The 13,308-nt window shown below is 39.0% G+C and overlaps 2 protein-coding genes across 2 annotated transcripts; both read right to left on the minus strand.

Annotated features, from left to right (window-relative positions):
* Positions 1-2,740: 2,740 nt before the first annotated feature.
* LOC117293227 lies at positions 2,741-4,299 on the minus strand. Its single transcript, XM_033775448.1, has 2 exons — positions 4,249-4,299; positions 2,741-3,571 (listed from the first exon to the last, which is right to left on the minus strand). Exon 2 carries the CDS (start codon positions 3,462-3,464, stop codon positions 3,138-3,140), a length of 327 nt encoding a protein of 108 aa, XP_033631339.1. The 5' UTR covers positions 3,465-3,571; positions 4,249-4,299; the 3' UTR covers positions 2,741-3,137.
* Positions 4,300-7,161: 2,862 nt separating this feature from the next.
* LOC117294001 lies at positions 7,162-13,178 on the minus strand. Its single transcript, XM_033776518.1, has 6 exons — positions 13,003-13,178; positions 11,798-11,887; positions 10,544-10,668; positions 9,554-9,756; positions 8,657-8,719; positions 7,162-7,283 (listed from the first exon to the last, which is right to left on the minus strand). Exons 2-6 carry the CDS (start codon positions 11,819-11,821, stop codon positions 7,162-7,164), a joined length of 537 nt encoding a protein of 178 aa, XP_033632409.1. The 5' UTR covers positions 11,822-11,887; positions 13,003-13,178.
* Positions 13,179-13,308: the final 130 nt, after the last annotated feature.

Consider the following 13,308-nt stretch of genomic DNA (forward strand, 5'->3'; position numbering starts at 1 on the left):
ATACAAATTAGACTAAAAAAAAAAAATCCCCGTTTTTTTTTCCCCACGTAAACGCCCCCCCCCCCAAAAAAAAAAAACAAAAAAAAAAAAAACGCGGAATTCCGCGGAAACATTGCATGCCTGATAAATGGAGTTGAAAAATCCCTACCCACTGAAATTGTGATCTGAGTATTTCCAGACCCTTTTTGTCAGAAAATGATGACTGACATCCCTGCAATGAACTGGTGATTCACAAATCACATTCTTAGCCAGAATTATGCATGCATGTCATATCTGGGTAACTGGGTTATGAGGTTATCATTATGCCTTATATTCGAGAAAACAAATTATTGCTCTGTAAACTGACAGTTGCTGTAACATTCTTCAGTCAGCAGCCCTACTGGATTGTGCTTTCTAGATCCAATTGAGTACACTGTTTAGTAAAGGAATTACATAGAGATATGAGGTGTTAGTTGTCGGATGCAAATGATGTTTTATTCTAGCCTCTCTTTCTTTAATGGAGCTTTCCCTTAATAGTGACATTGGCCCAATTTCATAGAGCTGCTAAGCACAACAATGCTCAGCATGGAATTTTTGCCTTGATAAACACAGGATTACAAAATTTTCACGTGATTTTCAGGATTTGCAAACAACAGCTGAATACCAGTAACAAGCAATATGCCAAAAAATTGAAATTTGGTTGGTAATCAAGAAATTTCATGCTAAGCAAATTCTTTTGCTTAGCAGCTCTATGAAATTGGACCCTGATTCCTTCCAAAACCACCCACAGAGAAACCCACTATGCCCCTTCTAAACTTTTTTCCACTGGAGTGTCATTAAAACCCCAATCTTTCTGAACCCTAGAACGAATTGGGCTAGCAAGGTTTAACATTCAGATCTCCTTAGCAAAGTTTGTAGAGGCCCAGGCTAGAACAACATACTGATAACATGGTGTTGTTGACCTGGTAACCTGTCTGTGTAATGCAACATTTAGTTTGTGTTCAACAACTCTATGAAAGTGTTCCTGGCTATACATGTTATATAACTGCTAAGCGGTTTTTTTACAGCAGGGGGGAACAAACAAATTTCAGTATTAAAAAAAAATGTTCTTTAAAAAATTAACAGGTAACAATAATATAAGCTAAAATTAAAATTAATAATATAAACATTACATAAACACTTGTAACCTTGGCGTATATAATAGAAGGGCTCGAAATTTAGATACTAAGAGAAGGTTTGTTTTAATTTCAGTTTTAAAGTGTTTAGGAAGGGCTCGTAATAGAAGGGCTCGAAATTTAGATACTAAGAGAAGGTTTGTTTTAATTTCAGTTTTAAAGTGTTTAGGTACTTTTTGTAGGAAAAAAAAAACAATGTCCACAGATTTACACTAAACTTACACAGTTTGAAGATAATTATAGTAGAAAGCTACCCTGAAAATATTACTTGCTGAGGTGCTGTTGTTTTTGAGAAATGAGTAAACAATGTCATGAAAATAATGTTCGTCTCCGTAATCATGAGACGATAATTATTTAAGCATGTAAAAACGTATTTTCATGACATTGTTTTACTCATTTCTCAAAAACTGCTGCACCTCAGCAACTAATATTTTAATGTTCGCTTTCTACAATCATCATCTTCAAACGGTGTAAGTTTTATGTAAATCTGTGTACATTGTGTTTTGTGTTACAAAATGAACCCAAATCCGTAAAAAAAAATAATACAAAAATTGACTGGCTTTTCCAGTTGTGAGTTTACTGGCCTGGCGCTGGCCACCTGGAGCCTGCGGTCCAGTGTGAATTCCAAGCCCTTGGCACAGTCAATGAGTACAGCTGACTATGAAAAAAACTAAACAATAAATAACAATAAATAAAAACAAATTAAAATTTTAAAGCTACATACTTTTGTACATGAATTTACTCGTTTCCAATTCCTGAAAACAGTGCAATTTAATTTCTAGTTATAATTGCCATAACCTAGAATCTTAAAAATTTAATTGTAATTATGTTTCTGTTTCACAGACATGTTAATAAATGAAACTTGGCTCCAATTGCAAATATTATTTGTTACACTACTGTACAGCAAAAATTACTTCAAAACAAAGCAAAATTGAAACTCTATACCTGTCTACAACCTCTAAGATTACATGTTGTTGCACATAAAAATAGTGGTTGTACTGTGTTATTTTAAATGATTTAGCATGTTTTTTAAAACTCTTTTGAGACGAACTATTATTCTCTGCCTCTAGCTCTGGTGTCTAGAATAGCGTACTAATTCCCAAATATAAAAAGAAATAATTATTGATATGTGAAGTAGGACAACAGTGCAGTTTACACCGCAGTTTACACCATTGTCTCTTTAATTTAGTAATGATTGAATCATACATAAACAAACACAATAACTTAAAGGCAGTGGACACTTTTGGTAATTGTCGAAAATCAGTCTTCTCACTTGGTGTATCTCAACATATGCATAAAATAACAAACCTGTGAAAATTTGAGCTCGATTGGTCGTCGGAGTTGCGAGATAACTATGAAAGAAAAAAAACACCCTTGTCACACAAAGTTGTGTGCTTTCAGATGCTTGATTTCGAGACCTCAAATTCTAAACTTGAGGTCTCAAAATCAAATTCGTGGAAAATAACTCCTTTCTCGAAAACTACATCACTTCAGAAGGAGCGGTTTCTCACAATGTTTTATACTGTCAACCTCTCCCCATTACTCATTACCAAGTAAGGTTTTATGCTTTTTTTTTTTTTTTTTTTAAGCATTTTTTGAGATGATTGAAAACCAAAACTAACTAAAACATTAAACAATTACCAACAAGGGGAATTTTGTTTATATTTGTGGCCAGCAGCAAAGTTTGCGAATTATTCAACTGTGAGTAAGAGCGAGAGGTTTATGTAATGTTTTTTTGGTTTCTTCAAGCCTTACATTTTAACAGGAGAGGTTAGGAGAGAATTTTATAAGACGTATTTATATTTTAAGATCTTCCAAAATTCATTGTAAGCATGCATTGAAGTTGAAGCATAGGTTAGGTGTTAATTGAAGCATTTATTTTGTGCGGCCTATTTAATTTCATTCATTGGTTAACCTTAATATTTTGTTTTACGTACAAAGCTACAGGCAAAGTGTGATGAATATTTTGATGGTTTCAGACTGTCAACACTCGGGAGGCATGGTAACAACAAATGTTTCGTCAGGATTCCCAATGCACATTCTATGCAGGATTTGTAGGCACTTCTTACAGTACCAGCCAGAGTCTCTCTGTGTCTCAGAGTCTCTCTGTATCTTTGCAATCTTCCTGACAAAGTCTTTGGCCTCACTACGCTTGGCAAGCTCCTCCAGCAGGAGATGTACACTTCTTTCCACGATGTCATTTTGTGCTACCAGTGTTTCACTGTAGAGTGTTTCAAGATCTCTTCTATGGCGAAAGACCAAATAACTATCTCCTTTCAGTTTAAATACAGCAACAATAAGATCAAACATGTCTTGATGATATAGCTCAACTTGAAGGGACCTTCTTAGTGCAACATTTGTAAAAATGTTACCAACTGTGGTTGAACACTCCTCATCCAGGGTAACATTGGAGAAATCTGAAGAAAAGAAAAGAAAAATATTTGAGAAATAATTAACTATTGGTTTATTTGTTAGGCTCTACATGCAAACCTAAAATTATAAATGTGGTATCAGAAGTCAAATTTATTTGCCTAAGTCATGTTGTTTTTTTATACACCTTTATTAATGCAAGTCACCAGACATACATGGCCTAAAGGCCACTTTAAGGTTTGGACTACAAATCAACTATTTTTCCATGGGCCGTTGCCACCTACTCCAGGGGCTGAAACAGGAGTACAGTCAATATGGATGTAGGCTTGGGAATCGCCCATCAGAAGCCTGGCTGGTAGAGCAGAAAGCAGTACATCCCCAACTGTTAGTGTCATGAACAGGACTTGAACCCACACTCTGCTGAATCCGGTGCTCTTAGTCGCTAGGCCATGACAAGCCATGGAATTTATCATTATTGTTGAGCTCTCACAATGAAACTTTTTAATAATAGTAATAATTGTGGCTTCTTATATAGCGCACATGTCCGTCACCCAGTGACGCTCCCGGTGCTGTAACATACAGTATTTCCTGACAGATAAGGGACTACGTTTGAAATTATGAGACCTAATTCTGATAGCACTATGTAACGCTGTGGCACAATTTGCTACCGATTTTACGAGCGATTGAAAATCACAAATCTTGTTCTTTGTCTATAATGCCTTACCTTGAGTGTTGAATTCTCCCTTTGCAATGCATTCAAACTCCTTTTTAGTAGCTCTACCAGCCTTCACTGTATAGACCTGGTGTGGAATCATCAAGCCTTGTAATTGAATCTCATCCTTCCCTTGAGTGTCCATCCAGTTTTGGTTAGGACGGTCCGGGTTGTGCAGACATGCACACAGTTGCAGAGCATTGCAGTTGAGCCTATGCAAACCTTTCACAGTGGCTGTTCTGTTTTGCTCACTTAACTGAATCTCCAATGGTTCATCTATCATAAAAGACAAACATACTTTGGTTAATTGTGTCAGGTACATGTACCTCTATAACCTCCTGGTTTAAACGATGATAATCACATCGTCGGTTCATTGCAGAACCAACGCAAAGCCCCGTAAAATCCTGTTCCCAGAACTTTGTACTGTAATTTGCACATTTGGCTTACATGAAAAGACAGGCTGCCACAATTGTTTGTCACCGAATTCGGCTTACATGGGAGGCAAGTCCATGGAGGTGAAAATTGTAAGTCTTAGCATCCGAGATTTCAGCAAACCACGGTAGAATTTTTGCCTGGATAGACTTAGGGATTTGTCAGTGGAAATATCCATTGCAGATTGGAAATGGCGGCGGATGGCAAAGTACTCTCAAAGATGAATTTAAAGGTCTGAAACACTTACAGCTAGATACGAGTTGATCAGTATCAGTAGTATCCTCTGTGTCTGTGGGGGAGCATCCTGAGGAGCCAGGTTTCTTCTTTATCAGTTTTAAGAAACATCCCAATACACCAATAGCCAATACAATAGAAACAATGACGAGAACGACGAATGCAGCCATTGTAGAATCTGATAGATAAAGATAATGTGCGCAAACCAAATTAAAGATCTCCAGTTTTGTTAAGGGAGTGGTATGATCATTGGCAAAAAACTAATAAAAAATATATAGATGTGTAACGAACTGAAACTGTGCGCCCCGCCGGTGCGTTGGAGTGGCCCTGCCGGATCTTGGAGGACAACGCTCCCACAGCAGCTGGCTTGAACTCTTGGTGAACTGTTTAGTGATTGGACGAATTATTGATAATGTATAACAATGTATAACAAAATGATAATTGTGTGCTGACCGGATGCGTTGTTTTGGTGCCCGATTCTAGCAATGTATTGTGTGATTAAGTTGTGCAGACAGACCAAATGTTGAGTTCAGTGAGTGAGCATTGAATAAGTTGTCCTTCTCGAAGTATTAAATAAACAGTGTGTTTCATATCGAATGGAATTTGAGTTCGTTTGTTTTTCTGTCTGCGTTTGCCTACAGAGCAAACAAGGACCCTGGCAGTACGTTACAGATGTATAAAATAAAAACTCACTAAAACTAGATTATTTCAAGTTTTTAAAAAAGATTTTCACCGTAAAATCTGAAAACCTCTTAAGACAAGGTGACACACATTTAGTACATATAAATGTAGCGTAGACTTTGCTTTTCTGGTTCGTACATTTTTCAAGGAGACAAGGATTGTTACAATGTATTATTGTGTTTTCTGAGCGTCTGACGAAGAGAGCTTTGAATTGACACAATACAACTCTTACATTCATCGAGCTTACTAGGAGAGGCATCCCTGGCTACCGGACAACCCAATCGCCCAGCAGGGGGCAGCTAGTGATGGAAGTTACACCGCGGAGTTTTGCGAGTGCCCCCGACCAGCAAAACAGCCCTGGCTACCAGGCTACTCAATTGCCCAGCAGGGGGCGGCTAGTGATGGAAGCTACACCACAGAGTTTTGCGAGTGACCCTGATGGGCCAAACAGCCCTAGCTACCGGACAACCCAATCGCCCAGCATGGAGCAGCTAGTGATGGAAGCTACACCTCGGAGTTTTGCGAGTGCCCCCGACCGGCCAAACAGCCCTGGCACCCAGGCTACCCAATTGCCCAGCAGGGGGCAGCTAGTGATGGAAGTTACACCACAGAGTTTTGCGAGTGACCCTGATGGGCCAAACAGCCCTAGCTACCGGACAACCCAATCGCCCAGCAGGGGGCAGCTAGTGATGGAAGTTACACCACAGAGTTTTGCGAGTGACCCTGATGGGCCAAACAGCCCTAGCTACCGGACAACCCAATCGCCCAGCAGGGGGCAGCTAGTGATGGAAGCTACACCACAGAGTTTTGCGAGTGACCCTGATGGGCCAAACAGCCCTAGCTACCGGACAACCCAATCGCCCAGCAGGGAGCAGCTAGTGATGGAAGCTACACCTCGTAGTTTTGCGAGTGCCCCCGACCAGCAAAACAGCCCTGGCTACCAGGCTACTCAATTGCCCAGCAGGGGGCGTCTAGTGATGGAAGCTACACCACAGAGTTTTGTGAGTGACCCTGATGGGCCAAACAGCCCTAGCTACTGGACAACCCAATCGCCCAGCAGGGAGCAGCTAGTGATGGAAGCTACACCTCAGAGTTTTGCGAGTGCCCCCGACCAGCAAAACAGCCCTGGCTACCAGGCTACTCAATTGCCCAGCAGGGGGCGGCTAGTGATGGAAGCTACACCACAGAGTTTTGCGAGTGACCCTGATGGGCCAAACAGCCCTAGCTACCGGACAACCCAATCGCCCAGCAGGGAGCAGCTATTGATGGAAGCTACACCACAGAGTTTTGCGAGTGACCCCGACGGGCCAAACAGCCCTGGCTACCCAAACCCAGCAGGGAGCAGCCAGTGATGGAAGCTACACCACAGAGTTTTGCGAGTGCCCCCGACCGGCCAAACAGCCCTGGCACCCAGGCTACCCAATTGCCCAGCAGGGGGCAGCTAGTGATGGAAGCTACACCACAGAGTTTTGCGAGTGACCCTGACGGGCCAAACAGCCCTGGCTACCGGGCTACCCAAACGCCCAGCAGGGAGCAGCCAGTGATGGAAGCTCCACAGCGGAGTTTTGCGAGTTACCCTTACCGGCCAAAACCTTTGCTGTTAAAGTAGTAATGTTTTTGTTCATTACCATTTTTGTCAATGTATGTAATGTCGTCTGGATTCTTCGCGGTGGTATCTCCTGCTTTCGTTGATGTCACACCTGACAAAAAATAAATAAAGAAAATAGCTCACATTCATGAGACTTGTTGTACTATCTCTTGGAACATTCTTGGTTGGGAAAATGTTTCTTGAATATCAAAGATATTCTGGAAATCCTCTAAGTTTTTCTAAGTTTTGAAAATCCAGTTTCAGTTCTTCTGAATGTTAGCAAATCCTATTTCAGTTCTTCAGAATGTTTGCAAATCCTATTTCAGTTATTCTGAATGTTAGCAAATCCTATTTCAGTTCTTCAGAATGTTTGCAAATCCTATTTCAGTTCTTCTGAATGTTTGCAAATCCTATTTCAGTTCTTATGAATGTTTGCAAATCCTATTTCAGTTTTTAAAGATAATTGCAAATCCTATTTCAGTTTTTAAAGATAATTGCAAATCCTATTTCAGTTATTCTGAATGTTCGCAAATCATATTTCAGTTCTTCTGAATGTTCGCAAATCCTATTTCAGTTCTTCTGAATGTTCGCGAATCCTATTTCAGTTCTTCCGAATGTTTGCAAAGGCTTTTTTCAGTTCTTCTAAATGTTTGCAAATCTTCTTTCAGTTCTTCTTAATGTTTGCAAATCCTATTTCAGTTTTTCTAAATGTTTGCAAATCCTATTTCAGTTCTTCTTAATGTTTGCAAATCGTATTTCAGTTCTTCTGAATGTTTGCAAATCCTATTTCAGTTTTTCTAAATGTTTGCAAATCCTATTTCAGTTCTTCTTAATGTTTGCAAATCCTATTTCAGTTTTTCTAAATGTTTGCAAATCCTATTTCAGTTCTTCTTAATTTTTGCAAATCGTATTTCAGTTCTTCTGAATGTTCGCAAATCATATTTCAGTTTTTCTGAATGTTCGCAAATCCTTTTTCAGTTCTTCAGAATGTTTGCAAACCTTTTTTTCAGTTCTTCTAAATGTTTGCAAATCTTCTTACAGTTTTTAAAGATAATTGCAAATCCTATTTCAGTTCTTCTGAATGTTCACAAATCCTATTTCAGTTCTTCAGAATGTTTGCAAAGCCTTTTTTCAGTTCTTCTAAATGTTTGCAAATCTTCTTTCAGTTTTTAAAGATAATTGCAAATCCTATTTCAGCTCTTCTGAATGCTTGCAAATCCTATTTCAGTTCTTCAGAATGTTTGCAAATTCTCTTTCAGTATGTTAGCACCCTTCCAATCCCATCTCTGTGTTTCCTCTACTGGTTGGATACCTTTGAATCTTATTCATTCATTTATTCATTCATTCATTCATTCATGTATCATTATTCATCATGATATAAAAACATAAAATTCCATATCTCAAGAATTATTCTTGCCTACACCCCTCCCGAGTTTAAAAGACTATTTCAACAAATTTGCAAAGCCATTGAAGAGCATCACTTACCGGTGGTAGAGTTTGCAGTGGTAGTTATAACAACTTCCTCTATCGTGGGTTGAGGTGTTGTTACTGTGAAATATAACAGATCCAAAATATTACATTTAAATCAACATCAAGCCCCACTACAAATATTGCACTATGGTTCAAATGTGTGCAAGTTAAATGGACACAAGGCTTGGGGTAGTTTACTACATTACTGGCCAAATGATACTCAGCTAAGAATGTTTATTGTAGTGGTGTCATGCAAGCCTGTTTGCTTCGTTTTTGAAAGGGCAAGGACACCAAGGCATTTTCTCCTTGGTAAAGGGCACCCTATAAGGAAATTGAAAACTTCCGCTGGAGCATTTCAAGGGTGCCAAGGCAATGGCCAGGGGGCATGGAGGCAATCGCCTCAGTGCCTTTGTGAAGTATCAGGCCTGATCATGGCAGAGTGGTTTAAAACATCAATTTCAAGTTCTGGTTGTTGAGTCATCAGGCATTGGGTTTCTCATCCTGGTCAAGACACGTGTGTCCTTCAGCAAGATGCTTTTTTTTTACTACGATTGCGAGGGTAGAGGTTGATAATGTGTTTGAGAAAGTATTCAAAGTGCCACTATCCAGGGAGCTGAGAAAGATTACAGAAATGCCATCAGCCCAGTGAGACAAAAATTATTTTAAGCATTTACAATGGATTTACTTGACTCTCCTGATGTAAACTTTGCTCTGTGATTTTCACTTTTTTTTTCTCTCAAAAACTTGACGGCTAATGAAGCTGAAACTTCTACAGTAAGTGGGGATCCATGTCATGGCCAAAAACCTGGACCTATAAAAGGTATCAAAACCCTTTAAATTAAAAAATGGTGGTGTTTGTTGTTCTTAATAATCCAAAGACTTTATTTCCTTCAACATCCATGAAACACATACCTTTTGGCGCTTTGATCTCTTCACAAAATGTTTCGTTAGCTAGAGGATAACTTCCTAAATTCAGGTACGAGCTGCAGACTCTAGGGCAGAACCCATTTTGAATGCATGGTTTGTAAATGTCGAGGTGTCCAGTTTGGTCAAGATCAAATGGATCTTGTGGGCAAAGTCCACAGGGAATGCACTGACGGAGTAGACAAAACATTCTGGTGAGACAAAGAAAAAACAAAATACAAGTGTAAAGAAATACACTATAATATTACTACTAATAATAATAATAATAAAAATAATGATAATAATAATAATAACAACCGTATTTATAATGCGTCTTTTGCCAAAAGATACAAAGTGGCAGGTATTTTGACTGCAAGGAGTGGGACGAAGTTTGAATTATGAGACCTAATTCTTAGCGCCATGTAATGGTTTACAAGATGCTGTGGTGCAATATGCTGCCAATCCAGCCAGGAACACCGGGGCGAACCCCTTCTCTTTTTTGATAAGTCTATGGGTTCTTTTACACAGCACATGGGACCAACGGCTTTACGTCCCATCCGAAGGACGAAGCAATGGTTAATTGTCAGCTGCGTTTTACAGCTGGGGATTCGAACCCACACTCAGCTGATCAGAAACATCAGAGTTTGAATTCGGTGCTCTTAACCGCTCGACCACGACACTAATCAACAATGCACTTTTTTTAGATGAATGTTTTACACTGTTTAAATTTACAATGTGTTAAAAAATAAGCATACAAAAACTGTTTAAAATATGTGTTTGTATAGATAATCTTCCCATAAAGGAAACTTGGCAAACTCCCCCAGAAGGGAACTTAAACAGCTGATGATTGGCAAATTCTCTCTCATGCAAACATACATCTATGATTATAAATTGCACAAGTAAAAGGCTAACTGTGATTTCACACAAAAACATGTCTTTATGGTAATTTTCTTGGTGGATCTATTGATTCCATTCCTCCAGAGTAGATTCAGAACTAACCCTAAATTGTTGTCACACGGCGGATCACATTTCCACTCTTCGGGGTCCCTTTCAACTATAGTTGGTATGCTTTGTTCCGTCACTGAAGCCAACATTATCAATATGAAGCCTTGGACCACGATTAGCTGTGAAAGTAAAAGAGAAATTCCACACTCACTCATGATTGGGTGCCAAGGCTTAAGCCAGGGTTTGGTTATAGGGTGTCCAAATTTGCTGGCAATTTCAACTCATGGTGTCCAAATTAGTTTAAAATTGTTCACTTACAATTTATTTACAAGGAGATAACGGATGAACCCCCTCCTCCAAGTTTCAGATCGAAAGGTGGTAGCATTTTTTACATTTGAAAAAATCCAGAGCTGTTTTTTTGTGAATAATCCGTAATTGGAAAGAAAAAAAACAAGCTGAGAAAAGTGGTTGAGAGCAAGGTTTCTCAGATTAAAATTTGGGGGCATAAAACCTCATAATATCTTTTTACATAAATATAGGGCCTATTACTTTGAAGCGAAATGTTTCTCAAAATGCGTTACAGGCCTACTATCAAAAGCTTCTGTTCTTCTATTTAAAGCCATTGGACACTTCCGGTAAACAGTATTGTCCAAAGGCCCACACTTCGTGTATCACATATAAAATAACAAACCTGTGAAAATTTAGGCTCAATCGGTCATCGGAGTCGGGAGAAAAAAACGGGAAAACCCACCCTTGTTTCCGCACGTTTCGCCGTGTCATGACATGTGTTTAAAACAAATCCATAATTCTCGCTATCGAGAATTGATCATTGTTTTAATGTTTTCTCAAAAAGTAAAGCATTTCATGGAATAATATTTCAAGAGAAGTCTTTCACCATTACCTTCTGTAAACCCTGTAAGTTGTTTGTAAATCTGTGAACTTTTATTTTTTCTTCCTGTTCCGAAAGTGTGCAATAGATTTCTTGTCATTAATGTCTAGAGTGATTAGCAAGCGTTTACCTTCCCTTTCACAGATTTACATAAAACTTACACGGTCTAGAAAACATCCCTTGAAATTATTCCTGTCTGAAATTTCATATTTGATGAGAAATAAACAAATGTTTAATTATGGTGGATTGGGGCCTACATACTAAAAAGTGCTTACACTGCCTGTGCCAGCAACTTTTTTTGCTAGCAAAACCAGTTCTGTTATGTTCCTTTAAAGTTTTTTAAACTTTATCGTTTCACTTCTTTTGCAATGCAGTGATTTACATTTTCCAATGTCTAAATCTCGTAGCAAGATACATACCTTTGTGTGCAGCTGCAAATCCATGATTTCAAACTGCTTCACTTGGATTGATGACTAGAACTTGGAAGAGAGTGCAAAACACAATGAAAGCTTCAAAAATAAAAGGCAAACAAATACCAGGTTTTATTATAAAGGTCAAGACAAAAAAGAAAAAAAAAAAAAAACAGTATAAAAAAGATTTGGATGAGCCTAAAACGGGAACATAAACATGGCATGTATGTTAGGCTAAACAATGCAGATTTCATAATGCTTAGTTTTAACTTCTTGTGCATAGTTGGTTGACTATACTCAGATACTCCTAGAACCATATGGTTCATTCCGCTAGTTCATCTCCATACGAAAGCAGTATTTGATGGTCGAAAAAAACTCGGTCCTGGTAAAGAAAGTGAACACTGGACATCCATTTCCTGTTCTGCATTTGTTTATATCCAACCCAATTATGAGAGTGTCAACTTCCTCAACCTCCACACACACACCGTACAATGTCAACAAAAAGGTTTCTTAATAAAACTACGAAAATAAGATTTAAGAAGGCCCAATTCTATGGGGTGATAATCTCCTCTTTTTTTTTATAAAAAGGAATTGACATGTGATGTCGTACAGCAGATTTCAACATACATTGCCATGTGCACAACTACATATAGAATTAGACCCAGCTGCCCAGTAACTGGGGCGCTGTACTCCTTTTTTTAAATTTTGACATTATCGGTCGTACCTGACAGAAAATGTCAAAATTTCAAAAAGGAATACAGCGCCCCAGTTACTGGGTCTAATATAGAACTTGAACTTGAAGTACAGCAGCCCCTGGCCAGTTGAGTTACTACCTCCATGCTGATACCTTACTGATACCATGGTATGGAGGCAGAACACTGGCTGGGTTTAGATTTAGCCCAAGAATAAAGCGTGCATGCATGCGGTGAGGCAATGATGACTGTGATTGTGAACGATCGTTAAAAAAGTCCAAGTCTAGTATCTCTAATCATCCTAAATCATAAATGGAAATGGAATAAAAACTTTGATGATATTTAGCCCACCTTGTTGAGCTGTTAATGGCTCCGCTTTTACTATCGGTCTCATCACTGTCGCCACTCTACAGTGATGTCATCTCATCACTGATGAGACCGATGTTTTATAAAAGCATGAAAAGCGGAGCAAGGTCACAAGGTGGGCTAGATGATATTCACTTCAGTGTTTTTACTTCTTACCACATAGGAGACCATGAAGGGCCAGCGGACATCAGGAAAGGCCAGAACAGTTCACATGATGAGATATGTAAACGGAAAAGAAAAATAACCACACTTTTTGAGTCAGGAATTATGGAAAAATCAACGTTTTACGCTCAAGGGAAATTCCCACGATACGTTTCCTTGTTGTTGCGACAGCCGAGTAAACCGCCCTCTGTTGTTGATTTTCGGATAACCCCTAGACTGGCCACCTGCTTTGTATGGTTTTCTTTGCACGGCCCTCGAGGAAGGCCGGGGTGTCAATCGAGGACGAAACTCAGTCTTGTC

Source organism: Asterias rubens, chromosome 8 (assembly GCF_902459465.1).
Source record: "Asterias rubens chromosome 8, eAstRub1.3, whole genome shotgun sequence".
NCBI lineage: Eukaryota > Metazoa > Echinodermata > Asteroidea > Forcipulatida > Asteriidae > Asterias > Asterias rubens.

Bases quoted from the DNA above. Each gene is read 5' to 3' on its own strand.
- LOC117293227 (XM_033775448.1), bottom strand. From the start codon at position 3,464: ATGTTTGATCTTATTGTTGCTGTATTTAAACTGAAAGGAGATAGTTAT.
- LOC117294001 (XM_033776518.1), bottom strand. From the start codon at position 11,821: ATGGATTTGCAGCTGCACACAAAG. The intron at 8,720-9,553 runs GTATGTGTTTCA...TATATTTCACAG, and splicing joins AGAGATCAAAGCGCCAAAAG to TAACAACACCTCAACCCACG. The intron at 7,284-8,656 runs GTAAGTGATGCT...ATTTTTTGTCAG, and splicing joins CACTGCAAACTCTACCACCG to GTGTGACATCAACGAAAGCA.